Raw genomic sequence first — 21,318 nt, forward strand, 5'->3', positions numbered from 1 at the left:
TTTGGTTGAATCTTTCTTATGTGTCAAATTATTATCTTGTTGTTTTCTCACGATTTGGTTGGGTCCAATTGTGTTGCTGTCCTGGGGGGCTCTGTGCGGTCTGTTTGTGAACTGATCCCCTAAACCAGCTGGTAAATTAGCGGGTATCGGCCTAATACTGCTCTGTATGCATTATTTGGGGTTTTATGTTGTACACAGAGGATGTTTTTTTCTGAATTCTGCATGCAGAGTGTCAATTGGGTGTTTGTCCCATTTTGTGAATTATTTGTTGGTGAGTGGACCCCTAACTTCACAACTACAGAGGGTAATAGGTTCTAGAACTGATTCAAATATTTTTTTACCAGATCCTAACTGGGATGTCGAATTTTATGTTCATGCCTTAACTCTCTGATTGTTCACAGCTTTGTGGAAGTTACCTAAGGGTTTGACGTTAAGCCGTGGTAGGTATCATTTTTTGTGTGCTACAGGACAGCAGTGTCTAGATTGAATTTGTATTTGTGGTCCTGGCAACTGGACCTTTTTTGGGACACCAAAATGTTTGTTTTACTAGATGCTAAACTACAGGACTGTTTTGCTATCAGACTGGGACATGTTCCATGATTCTTCAGATGGCATTGAGGAGTACACCACATCAGTCACTGGTTATATCAATAAGTGCATTGAGGACGTCGTCCCCACCAATTTTATGAACCAAACACTTGTTGTTGTTTGTGTACATTGATTTTATGATGACATATGTTTTTACCCCAACACCGCTTTCCATCCATTTATATAGCAGGCCCTCATGCCAAATTGAGACAAAAGCTTTTTTTGAGATCACCAAATCATGAGAGGACATTGTTTTTGTTTTGTTTGTCAATTAGGTTGTGCATGGTGTATATGTGATCTGTCATATGGTCATTTAGGTTCTGCATGGTGTATATGTGATCTGTCATATGGTCAATTAGGTTGTGCATGGTGTATATGTGGTCTGTCATATGGTCATTTAGGTTGTGCATGGTGTATATGTGGTCTGTCATATGGTCAATTAGGTTGTGCATGGTGTATATGTGGTCTGTCATATGGTCATTTAGGTTCTGCATGGTGTATATGTGGTCTTTCATATGGTCATTTAGATTCTGCATGGTGTATATGTGGTCTGTCATATGGTCAATTAGGTTGTGCATGGTGTATATGTGGTCTGTCATATGGTCAATTAGGTTGTGCATGGTGTATATGTGGTCTGTCATATGGTCATTTAGGTTGTGCATGGTGTATATGTGGTCTGTCATATGGTCATTTAGGTTCTGCATGGTGTATACGTGGTCTGTCATATGGTCATTTAGGTTCTGCATGGTGTATATGTGGTCTGTCATATGGTCATTTGGTAAAAAGCTATAATGTAGGAGTCTGATGTTAATGATAATGCAGAGGATTTTCCAGAGGTTGCTGTTGACACATATTCCACTGTAGTTATTGGGGCTGAATTTGTCTCTACTTTTGTGGATTGGGATGATCAGGCCTGGGTTCCAAATATTGGGGAAGATGCCACATCTGAGGATAATGTTAAAGAGTTTAGGCATAGCCAATTTTATGTTGTCCATATATTTTATCATTTAGTTTAGGAAATAATCAACATCCCAGGGCTTTCTGGGTTGGAGAGTTTTTGCATTTTGTCCTGTAGTTCATTAAATGTAATTGGAGACTCCAGTGGGTTCTGGTAGTCTTTAATATATGGTCTCTCTTATCATTGCTATGCAGACGACACACAATTAATCTTCTCCTTTCCCCCTTCTGATGACCAGGTGGCGAATCGCATCTCTGCATGTCTGGCAGACATATCAGTGTGGATGACGGATCACCACCTCAAGCTGAACCTCGGCAAGACGGAGCTGCTCTTCCTCCCGGGGAAGGACTGTTCCATGATCTCGCCATCACGGTTGACAACTCCATTGTGTCCTCCTCCCAGAGCGCCAAGAACCTTGGCGTGATCCTGGACAACACCCTGTCGTTCTCAACTAACATCAAGGCGGTGGCCCGTTCCTGTAGGTTCATGCTCTACAACATCCGCAGAGTACGACCCTGCCTCACACAGGAAGCGGCGCAGGTCCTAATCCAGGCACTTGTCATCTCCCGCTGGTCTGGATTACTGCAACTCGCTGTTGGCTGGGCTCCCTGCCTGTGCCATTAAACCCTTCAACTCATCCAGAACGCCGCAGCCCGTCTGGTGTTCAACCTTCCCAAGTTCTTCACGTCACCCCGCTCCTCCGTTCTCTCCACTGGCTTCCAGTTGAAGCTCTAATCCGCTACAAGACCATGGTGCTTGCCTACGGATGGGGAATGTGCACCTCAGTACCTCCATTTCTGATCAGGCCCTACACCCAAACAAGGGCACTGCGTTCATCCACCTCTGGCCTGCTGCCTCCCTACCACTGAGGAAGTTTCAGCCCAGTCAAAACTGTTTGCCCTGGCCCCCAATGGTGGAACAAACTCCCTCACGACGCCAGGACAGCGGAGTCAATAGGTCACCACCTTCCGGAGACACCTGAAACCCCACCTCTTTAAGGAATACCTAGGATAGGTTAAGTAATCCCTCTCACCCCACCCCCCCCTAAGTTTTAGATGCACTATTGTTAAGTGACTGTCCCACTGGATGTCATAAGGTGAATGCACCAATTTGTAAGTCGCTCTGGATAAGAGCGTCTGCTAAATTACTTAAATGTAAAATGTAAATGTAATAATAGTTGATTCTAAGATTTGTAATTGATTGTGTATATGTGTTTGCTGTTTGCTCGTTGTTAAATGGACAAAAAGATTGGAGATAAATAACTCATGTTCGTGTTGTTGTTTTGTTTAGTGTTTCTCATTTTCCCAGAAGTGGTTTTGATTCTATGGATTCTTCCATTACATTCAGCTGATTTCTGACATATTGTTCACTCTTTTTCCTTATTTTGTCCTGTTTGACCATTTGTCATCATTGTTCATTTTCTTTTTTTGTTGTCTGCTTGACATTTTTAGATTTAATAGGGAAGCTGAAAGATCAAATATACTTTAGGCTTTCTACTGCCAGATCTACACCTTCACTATTGCAGTGAAACATTTTGTCCAGGAAGTTCTCTAAAAAGGGTTGAATTTGTTGTTTGACAATAGTTTTTGGTATGTTTATACACAACACACCTTCCATCTATAGCATTTCTTAATAGTAAGCAGTTTATCCTGCTTTTTTTCTTCTCTGTTCAAGTACACTGTGATTTTGCTGTGATCCAATAGGGGTGTAAGTGGGCTGACTGAATGCTCTGGGAGACTCTGGGTTGAGTTTGGTGATAAAGTAGTCTACAGTACTCTCTCTCTCATGTTGTAAAGCTGCTGTAAAGCGTAGCATGGGGGTGGCCTCTTTTAAAGGCATTTAGATGTCTTTATTTTTACTTTACACTTAAAGGTGAGGAGCAAACTGTAGCTAATGACCCTATTAAGTCTCTGACAGTGAATTAGCTAGGGTGGTTAATACACATAGAGGTGGGCTGTGTGTGTGTGTGTGTGTGTGTGTGTGTGTGTGTGTGTGTGTGTGTGTGTGTGTGTGTGTGTGTGTGTGTGTGTGTGTGTGTGTGTGTGTGTGTGTGTGTGTGTGTGTGTGTGTGTGTGTGTGTGTGTGTGTGTGTGTGTGTGTGTTTGTGTTTTGTTCTCCCTTAGGCAGGAGTCTCTAGCAGTAGCAGGATAATCTACTGGGAATGAGAAAGTATCCATTAAAGAGAAGGAGGCTGACAGGGGTGAGACATGAGAGACAGGGGGTGATAAAGCAGGAACAGGGAGAGAGAGATGAGTGGAGAAACAGAGAGAGGGAGATGAGTGGAGAAACAGAGAGAGGGAGATGAGTGGAGAAACAGAGAGAAGGGAATTATGGGATGGAGAGAAAGAGAGGCAGTGGTTGTTCAGTGTGTGTATACCTGTCCCAGACCTGCTGTTTTCAACTCTCTAGAGACAATCGGAGTGGTAGAGATACTCTTAATGATCGGCTATGAAAAGCCAGCTGACATTTATTCCTGAGGTGCTGACTTGCTGCACCCTCGACAACTACTGTGATTATTATTATTTGACCATGCTGGTAATTTCTGAACATTTGAACATCTTGACCATGTTCTGTTATAATCTCTACCCGGCACAGCCAGAAGAGGACTGGCCACCCCTCATAGCCTGGTTCCTCTCTAGGTTTCTTCCTAGGTTTTGGCCTTTCTAGGGAGTTTTTCCTAGCCACCGTGCTTCTACACCTGCATTGCTTGCTGTTTGGGGTTTTAGGCTGGGTTTCTCTACAGCACTTTGAGATATCAGCTGATGTACGAAGGGCTATATAAATACATTTGATTTGATTTGTATGTGTGTGTGTGCATGCTCTTTTTATTTGGAATGGGGAGATGAATGGCAGTAGAAAACCTATGCATCAACTGCTGCCTCTCAATTTACAACAACACACACATCCTGTATACACACATATACACTCACACACAAACACACACACACACACAAACGCTCCAGGAGACCAATTATAGAGAGGGACATCTGTCTTCCTGCTTGCAGCCATACTGATATTACAGGAAACCATTAAGAATCGAGCAGACTTCCTCTCCACGTTTCTTTACCCTGATATACACTGAACATCAGCAGGTCAACTCCAGAGGAGTAGAGTTCCCCCAAAGTACCGTTGCTAAAAGCAATCTAAAAGCTCTGCATTTGACTAAATGGATGAATCATTCAAGAGACTCAGTTTTAAATACAGAATTCAACAGCTTTATAGAGGGTTCCATTGTCAGAATGTAAGATACAATCCCATTTCCAATATGTTCCCTCTCCATGTCTTGTCTGACAGGTGCCTGATTCCACCTGGGCTCCTGGATAATAATGATGACAGAACCAGTTGGTATTTTGAATTTCGTGGTCTCACTTTGAGATTTGTGTTTGGGAGTAAGATTTGCAAACGTGTTTGCAAGCTTGTATCATGATGTGTGAAAAATGTAACAACGGTCGAAAACTGTAACTTTACATTTGAATACATTCAATAAGATTTGCAAGCATCATTTATTGTATACGTCCAGGCTTGGGTTCTGTCACTGTTGTCACACTACCAAGAGATTCGTAAGATTGTAGAACGTTTTCTACATTTTTAGAAATGTGTTCTAGCACTCTGCCTTGTGTCGTGCCTAAGAACATCCCTAAGCTGTGGTATATTGTCCATATACCACACCCCCTCTGGCCTTATTGCTTAATTATATAGCTGTCAACATGTAGCTAGTTAGCTAAGTTAAATTGAAACTGCTTTGTTGTTATTGCATTTCAGGTGGAGAGGGAGTAAGACAACTAGAAAGCAGAAATGCTGCCAGACAACCACAGGACCCGAGAGGTAATATAGTCAATGCTCATGAACTTTATTGTGTGTGAATTGCCCATTTATATCAATAACAAAATGGTTGGATTGTTTACCAACATGTGCAGTAAATGCTAACACGGCTTTAGTGATGAACGGTACATAATGTATTTATTGTCATCTCACAATCAGGCCTCTGCATGCTGTGGCATGGGCCTGGATGGTGACATCTGCTTCCAGATGCCTGACTGAATACTAGGGCCTTCACTGGTACCTTACCTGACACTCCAGCTAGAGTCTCCTTATCAATGTCTCGTAGCCATTTAACACGTTAACATGTATCTTATGTTACCACTCATTCATACAGACACAAGAGCAGACTTATATTCACTTGTCTATTTGTCCTATTCTTCAGGCTTGTCTGGGATATATATGGTACTTGGTACACCTGTGTGATGTCTTATATACATGAATCAGAATGTATTCACCCTGGACATGAGACTTGCGTTGATTTTAGACCTTTGAGTCATAAGCACCAGGTGTTTTCTTGATGGAGAAAGTCTGCATGTTGTTAGATGTTTAAGTTAGCATAGTAGTTAGTAAAACATTTGAAAAACAGGCTGAAAAATGTATTGTTTTGCAACAACTTTTAAAAAACAAACATGAGTAGTTTATACAGAACTTTATTCCGTTTGGTGATCATCCACCAAATTTGTCCATTGTCCTTGAGAGTTGCATCCTTCCTCAGGGAACTGTCTGCTGATAGGTGGCAACAGGGGGGCAGGTTTTTTTTTAATGTGCTGCTCTAGAGTTCCATGGCCCAGTAGACTCACCTGGGGATAGGGGGATGGACGCGTTCGTTTTTCTGGAGACTTTTAGTGAGAGGAAATAGCATGAGTTTTGGAGTGAGTAGAGAAAATCCAACCAATGGCCCTGGATAATATGCTACATGTCATCTCACAGACAGTCAGCCATTGGGAATGAGGTTTACATAGGGCATAAAGTACATTACCACCAGCAGAGCTTACTTATCTGTTCTGGAGAGATCTCCAGGAGTTGGTCAGAAGGCTCTGGAATATTCCCTCTGTAACACATGTAGAGAGATTAATAGAGGTACTGAATGCAATTGAATGAGGTACTGAATCCATTGTTGATTGGGACTGTATGGGTGCCTTCCAATCAGAAATAGATGCGTAAAAGACACAGCAACTTTCAAAGGGAAGTGTGTGTTGGGGGAGAGGGTTGTGTTGGGCTGTCCTTCAGGAAAGTTGCAGACTATCCTTCAACCAATTAAAAAGGTGGAACAGTGTTTTTCCTGACCAAACAGTTGTGCTGGACATATTTGGTTTGAAGGTATTCTTACTCTGTGGTTCAAGTTGAGTCTTTAAGTCTAATTTCCCTCTCACTCCCCCTAAGCCCTCACCCCTGACCTCCCATTGGCCCAGGGCCTCCTGCCAAATCATCTAATGAATCTCTGACAGTGAGTTACTCCAGGAGTAGACAGGTTTATGATGCATAGGGCTTCTCCACTATGTGTGGAGTATTATATACAGTGGGGAGAACAATTATTTGATACACTGCTGATTTTGCAGGTTTTCCTACTTACAAAGCATGTAGAGGTCAGTAATTTTTATCATAGGTACACTTCAACTGTGAGAGACGGAATCTAAAACAAAAATCCAGACTTGTAATTAATTTGCATTTTATTGCATGACATAAGTATTTGATACATCAGAAAAGCAGAACTTAATATTTGGTACAGAAACCTGTTTGCAATTACAGAGATCATACGTTTCCTGTAGTTCTTGACCAGGTTTGCACACACTGCAGCAGGGATTTTGGCCCACTCCTCCATACAGACCTTCTTCAGATCCTTCAGGTTTCGGGGCTGTCACTGGGCAATACGGACTTTCAGCTCCCTCCAAACATGTTCTATTGGGTTCAGGTTTGGAGACTAGCTAGGCCACTCCAGGACCTTGAGATGGTTCTTATGGAGCCGCTCCTTAGTTGCCCTGGCTGTGTGTTTCGGGTCGTTGTCATGCTGGAAGACCCAGCCATGACCCATCTTCAATGCTCTTACTGAGGGAAGGAGGTTGTTGACCAAGATCTCGCGATACATGGCCCCATCCATCCTCCCCTCAATACGGTGCAGTCGTCCTGTCCCCTTTGCAGAAAAGCATCCCCAAAGAATGATGTTTCCACCTCCATGCTTCATGGTTGGGATGGTGGTTTTGGGGTTGTACTCATCCATTATTATAGAGATACCTAGCTAGCTCAGTCGGTAGAGCATGAGACTCTTAATCTCAGGGTTGTGGCTTCCTCCAAACACGGCAAGTGGATTTTAGACCAAAAAGCTCTATTTTTGTCTCATCACCACATTACCTTCCTCCTCTGGATCATCCAGATGGTCATTGGCAAACTTCAGACGGGCCTGGACATGTGCTTGCTTGAGCAGGGGGGCCTTGCGTGCGCTGCAGGATTTTAATCCATGATAGTGTAGTGTGTTACTAATGGTTTTCTTTGAGACTGTGGTCCCAGCTCTCTTCAGGTCATTGACCAGGTCCTGCCGTGTAGTTCTGGGCTGATCCCTCACCTTCCTCATGATCATTGATGCCCCACGAGGTGAGATCTTGCATGGAGCCCCAGACCGAGGTTGATTGACCGTCATCTTGAACTTCTTCCATTTTCTAATAATTGCGCCAACAGTTGTTGCCTTCTCACCAAGCTGCTTGCCTATTGTCCTGTAGCCCATCCCAGCCTTGTGCAGGTCTACAATTTTATCCCTGATGTCCTTACACAGCTCTCTGGTCTTGGCCATTGTGGAGAGGTTGGAGTCTGTTTGATTGAGTGTGTGGACAGGTGTCTTTTATACAGGTAACGAGTTCAAACGTGCAGTTAAAACAGGTAATGAGTGGAGAACAGGAGGGCTTCTTAAAGAAAAACTAACAGGTCTGTGAGAGCCGGAATTCTTACTGGTTGGTAGGTGATCAAATACTTATGTCATGCAATAAAATGCAAATGAATGACTTAAAAATCATACAATGTGATTTTCTGGATTTTTGTTTTAGATTCCGTCTCTCACAGTTGAAGTGTACCTATGATAAATATTAGACCTCTACATGCTTCGTAATGTAGGAAAACCTGCTAAATCGGCAGTGTATCAAATACTTGTTCTCCCCACTGTATATTTAAATAGAAAATGCATTACTTACTGACACTGACATGGAGTGCTCCATGTTCCTGCCTGTAGCAGGCCTCAACGTGGATGTAGGGACATTTCCTGCCAACTCCTGGCTCGGACTATGGTTGTATCTACAGTGCATTCGGAAATGATTCAGACCCCTTGACTTTTTAAACATTTTGTTACATTACAGCCTTATTTTGAAATTGATTAAATGAAACATGTTCCTAAGCAATCTACACACAATACCCCATATTGACAAAGTGAAAACAGGTTGTTAGACATTTTTGCAAATGTATTAAAAATAAAACATAGAAAAACTTTGTATACATTAGTATTCAGAGCCTTTGCTATAAGACTCAAAGTTAAGTTCAGGTGCATCCTGTATCCATTGATCATCCTTTGAGTCCACCTGTGGTAAATTCAATTGATTGGACATGATTTAGAAAGTCCAACAGTTGACAGTGCGTGTCAGAGCAAAAACCAAGCCATGAGGTTGAAGGAATTGTCCGTAGAGCTCCGAGACAGGATTGTGTCGAGGCACAGACCTGGGGAAGGGTACAAAAAATAACCGCAGCATTGACTGTCCCCAAGAGTACAGGGGTCTCCATCATTCTTAAATGGAAGAAGTTTGGAACCACCAAGACTCTTCCTACAGCTGGCCGACCGGCCAAACTGAGTAATCGGGGAGAAGGGAGAACCTTTCAGAAGGACAACCATCTATCTATGCAGCACTCTTCAGTAAAGTCACTCTTCAGCCACTCTTCAGTAAAAGGCACATGACAGCCCGCTTGAAGTTTGCCAAAAGGCACCTAAAGAGTCTCTGGTTTGATGAAACCAAGACTCTTTGGCTTGAATGCCAAGGGTCACATGTGGAGAAAACCTGGCACCATCTTTACGGTGAAGCATGGCGGTGACAGCATCATGCTGTGGGGATGTTTTTCAGCAGCAGGGACTGGAAAACTAGTCAGGATCGAAGAAAAGAGGAACGGAGCAAAGTACAGAGAGATCCTTGATGAAAACCTGCTTCAAAGCACTCAGGACCTCAGACCGGAGCGAAGGTTCACCTTCCAACTGGACAACAACCCTAAGTACACAGCCAAGTCAACACAGGAGTGGCTTCGGGACAAGTCTCTGAATGTCGTTGAGTGGCCCAGCCAGAGCCTGGACTTGAACCCGATCTAACATCTCTGGAGAGAACTGAAAATGACTGTAAGTCGCTTTGGATAAAAGCGTCTGCTAAATGGCATATATTATTATTATTATATAAAATAGCTGTGCAGCAAAGCTGACAGAGCTTGAGAGCATCTGCCGAGAAGAATGGGAGAAACCCCAGAAGACTCGATGATGTAATCACTGCCAAAGGTACTTCAACAAAGTACTGAGTAAAGGTTTTGAATACTTATGTAAATGTCATATTTCAGTTAGTTTTTTAAAATAAATTAACAAAAAATTCCAAAAATCTGTTTTTCTTTGTCTTTATGGGGTATTGTGTGTAGATTGATGGGGGAAAAAGCTATTTAATCAATTTTAGAATAAGTAACAAAATGTGGAAAAAGTCAAGGGGTCTGAATACCTTCTGAGGGCCCGCATCTCTGTCAGGCTCCTGGAAATCAGATGACAAACCAGCATCAATTAACAAAATGACATGGTACCTGTATTAAGTAAGTTGAAGTCATGACAGCCACAGGTTTTTGTTACAGTACTTCACTAACACCTCATTCAACTACTATGATCTGAAATTGGAGAACAAAATTGAACACAGTTCAAGGACAGAAATCACCCACGTCTGTATTATTGAATGAGCTTCCCAAGTTACAAGCTTACAATTCTGCATTATAGAGAATAACATGTGTGGATCTAGTTATATCAATTGTTGTGAATAAACTCCAATAACAACTATACATTTAGCTAGCTAGCAATGGCATTTATCTCAACTTTATCAATCAGATGGTTAACTAGCAAATAATATATTTGTTTCTCTTTGCATCTAAAGCTGTCTGATGAAGCTAGCCAGTTAGCTAACATTAGCTGCTGTCAATTTAGTCTGAAATGTACCATTATATTTTACATGTTAAACTACTGTAATGCCTTTAATCCCAAAAATGGATGTACACTTATAAAATAGATGATTACCTTCAAGTAGTTTTATTCTAGTACTTTGCACGGAGAAGTAATGTTGAGGTGACTGGTACGGGCCGCTTACCTGACGGACCTACTATCTTCATTCATGCGAGGGTAGTCTTTGCTTGTGGATCTTCTGACACATTTCAGTTGAATGCATTCAGTTGTACAACTGACTAGAATCCCCCTTTCCTTTTCCCTTCCCATTCTCTTGACCTCACAGGGTGGGTCAACTCCCACTGCACGTTTTAGGCCTGGATTATCCCGCTCTATCCCCCTCTTTCCCGGTGAGGCGGCTTCCCTGTTTTTTCCTACCCTGAGCTGAGCTAGCAGTGGAGCCCTAAGCTCCACTTTATCAACCGGGTCACCCCTCTTGGTCTATCCCTCCTTGCCACAGAGGTTAGCTCACTCCTTCCTTTTCACACCCTGACCATAAGAGCCTTTTTATTCTCTATTTTGGTTAGGTTGGGGTGTTCTTATCTAGGTTGTTTAGTTCTATGTTGGCCTGGTATGGTTCCCAATCATAGGCAGCTGTTTATCGTTGTCTCTGATTGGGGATCATATTTAGGCAGCCATTTCCCCACTGTGTTTTGTGGGATCTTGTTTTTGTGTTATTACCTTTGAGCACTTCATTTACATCTCGTTTCGCTGTTTCTTTATCTTGTCTTGTTCAAAGTTCCACCATAAATATGTGGAACCCAGATTCCGCTGCGCTTTGGTCCGAGTATGCTTCCAACGACGAGCGTGACATTCCTACTGATTACACTTCAGGGGTAGTTTGTGACACGGTATACTACACGTCAGTGGGGGCTATTTTTATGTACAACACCAACAAGCAATCCATTATTTATCCATAGTCCGCTCTGTACTATTTTATTACGTGTTGTGGCTCTTACTGTGTGATTTCTTGCCGTTCACGCAAGACACGTTCCAAGACAGGGTTAAACTATTTATAAGTGCGCCAAAATCTCAAACTCCTGGTCATCCCTATCTAATTGACCGGACACACTCGCTAAGTCCTGGGTATAGGGTTTCAGTTCAAATGAATTATGATGAACTCTTAACTGAAAGCAGGGGTTCAGCACTTCATCTGGGTAGAGGACAAACTATAGACACCCAGTGCTCCTTTAGCGTGCTTTTTACATAGTAACCCTCAAGCTCCCCTTTGTTTTCCTACTCGAGCCCACAATACGGTCTGGCCACGGGCCTCCAAAAGGCCCACCCACTGTGGAGCCAGGCCAATCCAATCAAAATGAGTTTTCCCCACAAAAGGGATATAGTACAGACAGAAATGGTCCTCAGTTTCATCAGCTGTCTGGGTGGCTGGTCTCCGATAATTTATAGATGAGGTGCAGTGATCTGTGAGCTGCTCTGACAGCTGGTGCTTAAAGCTACTGAGGGAGGTAAGAGTCTCCAGCTTCAGATTTTTTTTCAGTTCGTTCCAGTCATTGGCAGCAGAGAACTGGAAGGAGAGGCGGCCAAAGGAAGAATTGGCTTTGGGGGTGACCAGTGAAATATACCTCCTGGAGCGCGTGCTACGGGTGGGTGCTGCTATGGTGACCAGTGAGCTGAGATAAGGTGGGGCTTTACCTAGCAGAGACTTGTAGATAACCTGGAGCCAGTTGGTTTGGCGACGAGTATGAAGCGAGGGCCAGCCAACGAGATCATACAGGTCGCAGTGGTGGGTAGTATATGGGGCTTTGGTGACAAAACAGATGGCACTGTGATAGACTGCATCCCGTTTGCTGAGTAGAGTGTTGGAGGCTATTTTGTAAATGATATTGCCAAAGTCAAGGATCGGTAGGATGGTCAGTTTTACGAGGGTATGTTTGGCAGCATTAGTGAAGGATGCTTTGTTTGCGAAATAGGAAGCTGATTCTAGATTTCATTTTGGATTGGAGTTGTTTAATGTGAGTCTGGAAGGAGAGTTTACAGTCTAACCAGACACCTAAGTATTTGTAGTTGTCCACATATTCTAAGTCAGAACCGTTCCGAGTAGTGATGATGCTGGACGGGTGGGCAGGTACAGACAGCGATCAGTTGAAGAGCATGCATTTAGTTTTATTTGCATTTAAGAGCAGTTGGAGATCAGGGAAGGAGAGTTGTATGGCATTGAAGCTCATCTGGAGGTTAGTTAACACAGTGTCCAACGAAGGGCCAGAGGTATACAGAATGGTGTTGTCTGAATAGAGGTGGATCAGAGAATCACCAGCAGCAAGAGCGACATCATTGATGTATACAGAGAAGAGAGTCGGCCCGAGGATTGAACCCTGTGGCACCCCCATAGAGAGGTCCGGACAACAGGCCCTCCGATTTGACATACTGAACTCTATCGGAAAAGTAGTTGGAGAAACCAAGGCTGTTGAGTCTGCCAATAAAAATGTTGTGATTGACAGAGTCGAAAGCCTTAGCCAGGTTGACGAGGCACAGTAATTTCTCTTATCGATCAATCAGCTCCTGATCTGTCTTTCCCCAAATCTCCTTTTTCCTGATATTTTACATTGGTATTTATGTAGTTTTGCCCAAGCCCATAACTCCCTTGACTACAGCCACACAACACACCCTCACCCATACACGTGACATCTAAGCAAAGTTACACAAAATACATTGTCTCCTTTACATATGATGTCTACACAGTATTCGGTAACACATTGTTTCCTTCATATGTGACGGCATTCCCTGGTGTCATCTGCTCCATGGCCCACGTGCCATCAAGCAACTCCACCAGCTCCATCCCAGGGCTTGAGTTTGAAGGGGGTTTCGCCATATAAGATGGCCCCACAGCAGAGGAACATCTGTATACAGTTTACCTGTACCTGTCACTTCCCCCTGCCCTTGAGTGTGTTTTGCTGCTCTCTACCTGCTTGCGGTTGAGGCCTCTTCATGTTCTGCTTCCGCTTCTTGATCTTTCCTGTTTCAGTGTTACCAGAGTTCTGTCTGGGGACTGGAGGAGTCATCAGGTTCAATTGTATAGGCTCATTCACAACAGTAAGTAACATCGTTACTTTGTAGAAATGAATTCTCTTTGTTTTCAAGCTACTTCCTAAAATTTGATTGATGGACCCTCCATCCATGGTTGCAGCAGTATGCGGCTGTGGTTTTGGCTGATTGGTCAGGAGTAAACGGTCCTGCCCCTAGAGTTGCTCAAACCAATTTTTTACTTGCAAATCTCTTTCTACAAATGTATAAAACGTTATTATGAATCTCTTGGTAATGTGACAACAGAACTCCAAGTGTGCACCGATAAAAAAATCTGCAAGTGATTCACAACTGAAAATTCATAGTAGTAAATGGATTTGTAATAATTCTGAAATTAAATGATGCTTGCAAAACTTATTGAATGTATTCAAATGCCAAGTTACCAGTTTGTGACCGTTGTTACATCTTTCACACATCATGATGAAAAGCTTGAAAAAATAAATGACATATTTGTGAATCTACTTCCAACAACAAATCTCAATTAGTGACCATGAAATTCAAAATACAAACTCATAGGTTTATGTCATCATTATTATCCCATAGGCTCCACTTTATTAATTGGCATGATTCAGAGGTTAACATCTGTGTCCCTGTTATCCAATTCTAAGTTTGTTGTGTCTCTGCTCCATCACTCCCCTAAACACTGAGCCACCCCCCCCACTGGCCTCCCACCCCCCTGAGCTTCCCACCCCACTGTTCCCTCGACCCCACTCTCTAGTGGTGTCATTAACCAGTTTGTTCTGTTCATTAACCAGTTTCTCTGCTCATTAACCAGTCTATTCTGTTCATTAACCAGTTTCTCTGCTCATTAACCAGTTTATCTGCTTATTAACCAGTCTTCTCTGCTCTTTAACCAGTCTACTCTGTTCATTAACCAGTCTACTATGTTCACTAACCAGTTTCTCTGCTCATTAACCAGTCCACTCTGTTCATTAACCAGTCTACTCTGCTCATTAACCAGTCTACTCTGCTCATTAACCAGTCTTCTCTGCTCATTAACCAGTCTACTCTGCTCATTAACCAGTCTTCTCTGCTCATTAACCAGTCTTCTCTGCTCATTAACCAGTCTACTCTGCTCATTAACCAGTCTTCTCTGCTCATTAACCAGTCTAGTCTACTCATTAACCAGTCTTCTCTGCTCATTAACCAGTCTTCTCTGCTCATTAACCAGTCTACTCTACTCATTAACCAGTCTTCTCTGCTCATTAACCAGTCTACTTCTCACTGACTACTGTCTACTGTCTCTTTATTGATACATTAATCTGGAAGCGGTCTGTCATATACTTCTCTTTAATCCAAATGTTTTCTTCCCTGTCTCCTTTGATTGGTTCTCTCCTTTCCTTTACTCTCTATCCCACTAACTGTCTTTCTCACTCCATATCCTTTCCCTCTTCATCTCTCTCATATGGATCTCTGTCACTGAATGTGTGTCTCTCTGTTGATTAATGGATCATCATGCAGACGCCCCCCATGTTCAGTCCCTTAAGCCCCACTCAGAAGCTCTGTCGCTGTGATCGATCTGCCCAGCGGTGGCCTCCAGGATCTCTAAACACTGGAGGGATGAAACCTGTCTGACAATAGGACACCACAGAGACAGTGTCTATGATGGGGAGGAGCAAAACATTTTCCCCCAAATTGTTCACTTGACCATGAATATTCATTAGCATGACTCAGAAGTTCAAATCTGTGTTCTTTAAGGCTACCATTTGCATCACCTAAAATATGCCACTTTATGGCATTTTATGTCTTAAATGCACCAGTCAATAGTCTAACTCCCCTAAAACCAAAACAAAAGTTATCCCTCTTTTTTTCTCTCTCCCTTTTCCCCTTCGTTGCTCCTCCACCCCTCCCTCCCTCCTCAGGCAGTAGTAGAACATAGTCACATGGATGTGTTACAAACAGTACTCTAGATTAAGTATTGATATTCTCATCCTCTAACCCCCCTCAGACAGACTTTTGTGTGCATGTGCACTCAGTGTTCTAGAGCCTTTGAAACAGGTCAGCGTGCATGTGTGTGTCACATGTACATGTATGTGCATTTCACAGACAGAAATCTTAGCAACACATTTTTATACAAAGTCATATTCAGTAGATGTGGCCCATGTGGGAAACAACCCCACAACTCAGTAGCACTCGGCTCTCAGCACCTGAGCCATGGCTTTTCAATGAGTCACTTAAGCCTCAGTTCCCAATCCCAGCACTCAATGTCTCATTCTCTCACTTGATCTTATCAATCGTATCTCTCACTTGCTCGCTGCCAGGGTTAGGTAGGTTACTTTCTAAATGTAATCTGTTACAGTTACTAAATACCAGTCCAAAATTGCAACCAGTAACATACCTGTTGGATGACACCCAAACTCAGTAACCTAATCTGATTACTTTCAGTTACTTTTGGATTACTTTCCCCTTAAGAAGACAAAAAATAATATTACCAAATGAACGACATCTATTGCAGGATAAATCAATGTTAGAGTTTACATAGCTATCGATAAATGCATGTTGCATTTTACCTTATGGGTTATGTAGGTTTCTAACCTATTGCTTTCTACTTCAATAAAGATAATAAAACATATATCTTTACAATAAAAACAGAAGTCTGTCAGATTTCCAGTCATTAAAATTGATAAAATACCACTAGGATTTTCAAGAATAGGACTTGGAAATATAGATTAGACTAATTGTTTCACCTAAACATAACCCAAAGACTAAGGTCTTATTAGCTTACTTTGTTGTTTATATTTTTGGTGTCATGGAGAACTGATTGAGCTCATCGCTTACTTGTGGTCAGACTCGCTCAGGTGTGAACAAACTCAAACGTGCACCTTTTCTCAATGCAGATTTGCATGTCATTGAGAAAACAGAAAGGTGTCAAAGTATTTTTTCCACAAACAACCTTTTTGGATAAGAAGAATGGCGCCGGAGGGGATGGCTGCTGTTTTACAGGCTCCTCACCAATTGTGCTATTTTGTGTGTTTTTTCGCATTGTTTGTAACTTATTTTGTACATACTGTTTATGCTAAGATCTCTTATGACCAAAAATAGCTTCTGGATATCAGAACAGCGATTACTCAACTCAAACTGGATAAAGATTATTTCCTTACTGAGTCAGACGTGATGGATATAATTTTGCTCCAGGACAAGGCCCAAATCCCCGTCATTCGCATGAAGAAAAGAATAAAATACAGGGGGCGGAGGTCAGGGTGCCTTGAGTGGGTAACTCGCCCTCTGTCATCCATTCTATTAGTCATTGTGCAATCACTGGAGAATAAAATGGATGAGCTCTGTTTGAGACCATCCTACCAACGAGACATTAAACATTGGAATATTTTATGTTTCGTAATGGCTGAGTCGTGGCTGAGCGACAACACAGATAATTTACAGGGCTGGGTTTTCCGTGCATCGGTAGGACAGAACAGCTACATCCGGTAAGACGGGGGGTGGGGTTGTGTGTCCATTTGTAAACAACAGCTGGTGTTTAATATTATGGTAGTCTCGAGGTATTGCTGGCCTGAGGTGGAATACCTCATGATAAGCTGTAGACCACTCTATCTACCAAGAGAGTTTTCATCTATAATTTTCATAGCCGTCTATTTACCACCACAAACCGATGCTGGTACTAAGACCACAGTCAATAAGCTGTATAATGCCATGAGCAAACAAGAAAATGCTCATGCAGAAGTGGTGCTCCTAGACTTTAATGCAGGCAAACTTAAATCAGTTTTACATCATTTCTAACAGCATGTCACATGTGCAGCCAGAGGAAGAAAAACTCTACACCACCTTTACTCCACACACAGAGACGTGTACAAAGTTCTATGCTACAGGACTGTTTTGCTAGCACAGACTGGAATATGTTCTGGGATTCATCCAATGGCATTGAAGAATAAACCACCTCAGTCACCGGCTTCATCAATATGTGCATCGATGACGTCATCCCCACAGTGACCGTATGTACATACCCCAAAAAGAAGCCATGGATTACAGACAACATCCGCACCGTGCTAAAGGCTGGAGCTGCCACTTTCATGGAGCGGGACACTAATCCGGACGATTATAAGATAGTCTTTGCTATGCCCTCAGACAAACAATCAAACAGGCAAAGCATCAATACAGGATTAAGAATGAATCATACTACACCAGCTGACGCTCGTCAGATGTGGCAGGGCTTGCAAACTATTACGGACCACAAAGGGAAACTCGGACGCGAGCTGCCCAGTGACGCGAGTCTACCAGATTGGCTAAATACCTTTTATGCTTGCTTTGGAGAAGCAACACTGAAGCATGCATGAGAGCACCAGCTGTTCCGGTGTGATCATGCTCTATGTAGCCAATGTGAGCAAGACCTTAAAACAGGTCAACATTCCCACGGAGCATGCGTGAACCAATTGGGAAGTGTCTTCACTGACATTTTCAACTTCTCCTTGACCGAGTCTCTGTTGCGACCTGCAGTGTGTGTGACGTTATCTTATGTTTTTAATTTGTACACTTAGTTAACAAACATTCTGCCAACCATGGATTTACAGTGGTGGGGTGTTGGACTGATCTTGTTGATCGTGTACATACCCGCTACGAACGGACTGAATAATGAAAACGCTGCTGGCAGCGGAATCCAATTACTACAATGCAACTCAAATACAAACGCGATGGATATCCCATCTAATACCTGATTGTCTGCGAGTGGATCACAAACCCAAATGCAAACGTGGAAAACGCGGGGGCATCAGACAAAGACTTTAAAAAATTAAGAACAATCTCCCCTTACCCACCACCTTGCTGATTAATGCCCAGTCACTGAGGGGAAAAGCGGATGAGTTGGAAGCGCAGATTCGCTGACAACACGAATATCGGGAGGCCTGTTTGCTGGCATTTACTGAGACTTGGCTGGATGACAGAGTCCCGGACAGAGAAGTGGAGCCGGCCGGCTTCACTCTGGTCAGAGAGGACCGTGATCTGACCGCCACATTGACTCGGTACCGTACCCCCTGTATATAGCCTCATTATTGTTATTTTATTTTTATTTTTTTTTATTACATTTTTACTAGTTTATTTAGTAAATATTTTCTCTATTTATAATTCTATCACTCTATTTTCTTAAAACTGCATTGTTGGTTAAGGGCTTGTAAGTAATATATTTACACGGTTGTACTCGGCACATGTGACAAATAAAATTGTATTTGATTTTAATTTATTAGTTATCCTACAAGTAATCATCTAGTTTTTCAAAAGTTTCAGTAATGTCACAAAAACAATTCTGGTAACCGAAAGGACTACAGGTAGTTTTTTTGTTGTAATCAGTTACATTCAGTTTGCCAGTCTGTCCACTCAAAAGTCTTCAAACAGCAAGACACTGCCTGAGTGGACATATTGACAGAGTAAGTAATAGCAATGTTTCAAATCGCAGCTTTAACACACAGATGCATTCACACTCACACACACACATATTTATCAAACTCCTCTACACCACTACTTACCCACACACACAACCCTCCCCGCCAATATGCACCATACAGTGTGTTACCTGGTTGTAGAGGGCACAGACGTGAAGGGCGGTGTTTCCAGAGGCGTTCTGAGCAGTCATGTCGGCTCCGTAAAACAGCAGGTGCTCCAAGTGCTGAACATGACCATGACGGCATGCCTGTATGTGGAGACACATGGATGCCAGTTTGGGTTATTGAGGTATAATAATAAATAATAATAATATATGCCATTTAGCAGACGCTTTTATCCAAAGCGACTTACAGTCATGTGTGCATACATTCTACGTATGGGTGGTCCCGGGGATCGAACCCACTACCCTGGCGTTACAAGCGCCATGCTCTACCAACTGAGCTACAGGTATTTTGGGTGATTGAGATATCATACACTTTGTGATATTGGAGAAAGACAGTTTCGTTTCTCTGTTTTCTTCTCTTTGTCTCTCCCCCACATGCACTATAATTGTTGTTCCCTCTCTGTTTTGTCTTGTCTCTATCTCTCTCTCTCTCTCTCACACACACACACACACACACACACACACACACACACACACACACACACACACACACACACACACACACACACACACACACACACACACACACACACACACACACACACACACACACACACACACACACACACACACACACACACAGAATACTAATACCATGGGGGGAGAGGGAAGGTAACTGATTGGAGTATAGTAATGGAGGGCTCTGGAAAGTTGGTCTGTAGGTTCAGTTTTAGTGCTGGCTTTCTCTCCACCCCATTCAAACTGGGTGAGAGTTCCCCTCTCAAAATACACACTCTTTCTCGCACACTCCTTTGGCATCTCTCTTTATTTTACCAGCAGCCGTCAGTTCAGTCCAGAGTATCCCAAACTAGCGACTTGTGGGGTCACCTGATTTAAATTTGGGGTCACGAGAGAAACTCGGAAAAGCAGTGTCTGTTTTCTTCCTACAAATCTTTTGAACGGTTTAAGCTACAAATATTATAACCCCATCACTGAAAGATAAGACTCTCAGGCACACTATATTTTTTCTGCAGTGGTGTCAAGTACTTAAGTAAAAATACTAACTAAGTCATTTTTTTTAGGTATCTGTACTTTACTATTTATATTTTTGGCTGCTTTTACTTTTAATTGACTACTTTTACTTCTTTAGGAATGTATCCTAAAGAAAATAATGTACTTTTAACTCCATACATTTTCAATGACATAAAAAAGTACACGTTACATTTTCAATGCTTAGCAGGACAGGAAAGTGGTTCAATTCACTCACTTCAATTCACTGCCTCTGATCTGGAGGACTCACTAAGCACAAATGCTTAGTTTGTAAATTATGTCTGAGTGTTGGAGTGTGCCCCTGGCCATCTGTAAATTTAAAAACAAGAACATTGAGCCTTTTGGTTTGCTTAATATAAGGAATTAAAAATTATTTATACTTGTACTTTAGATACTTAAGTATATTTTTGCAATTTGACTTACTTCTGATATTTAAGTATATTTAAAAACAAATATTTTTAGACTTTTAATTTTACTTGAGCCATTTTCTACAAAGGTATCTTTACTTTTACTCAAGTTTGACAATTGGTTACTTTTTCCACCACTGGTTTTCTGTAACACTCGATAATGCATAGAATAGAGGACAAGACCGGGCTCTAAATCAGACTGGGGGAAAAGAACATCATCAATGACATTGTTCTTTTCTACACAGAAGATCATGTAAAAAGTATTGCCTGATGATGTTTTGAACTTCCCAATACCTTTCTGATCCATTTCAGTCACTTCAGACCATTCTTCCTTCAGATTGAGATAGCCTACTGTGAAAGTACTTTCAGACTGATTTGTTATAGACTGTCATAGCCCCAATTTAAAAAGTAAACATTGGCAATTGATTACATCACTTTTTTTACATGGAGGGGTCATGACAATGCTTGGATATCAAAATGGGGTCGCACGACAAAAAAGTTTGGGAACACCTGGTTTAGCCTGATTATACTGTAGGTCTCATAGCCTCCAGGCTAACCCTGCATTGCATTCTGTGGTGGTTGTGCTCTGAAGATGGTGGCAGGGAAGAACAGGGCAAGCAGGTGGGGGGATTACCATGGATGTCCCAAGACATGCTGGTGTGGAGAGTAGAGTAGAAGAGAGAGTGGTGGGAACAGTAGAGCAATGTGGACACAGTACTGTTGACTGAGTTCTAGTGCTCCAGTCCTTTAT

General features: G+C 42.4%; 1 protein-coding gene across 1 annotated transcript in view; it reads right to left on the minus strand.

Annotated features, from left to right (window-relative positions):
* Positions 1–21,318, minus strand: part of shank3a (SH3 and multiple ankyrin repeat domains 3a) — a 308,896-nt gene that overhangs the window by 139,726 nt on the left and 147,852 nt on the right. The window contains exon 7 of the mRNA XM_046360126.1: positions 19,138–19,254. Within this exon, the coding sequence (XP_046216082.1) occupies positions 19,138–19,254 (117 nt within the window). The remainder of the gene's footprint in view (positions 1–19,137; positions 19,255–21,318) is intronic.

The sequence above is a fragment of the Oncorhynchus gorbuscha genome, linkage group LG01 (genome assembly GCF_021184085.1).
Source record: "Oncorhynchus gorbuscha isolate QuinsamMale2020 ecotype Even-year linkage group LG01, OgorEven_v1.0, whole genome shotgun sequence".
Lineage (NCBI taxonomy): Eukaryota > Metazoa > Chordata > Actinopteri > Salmoniformes > Salmonidae > Oncorhynchus > Oncorhynchus gorbuscha.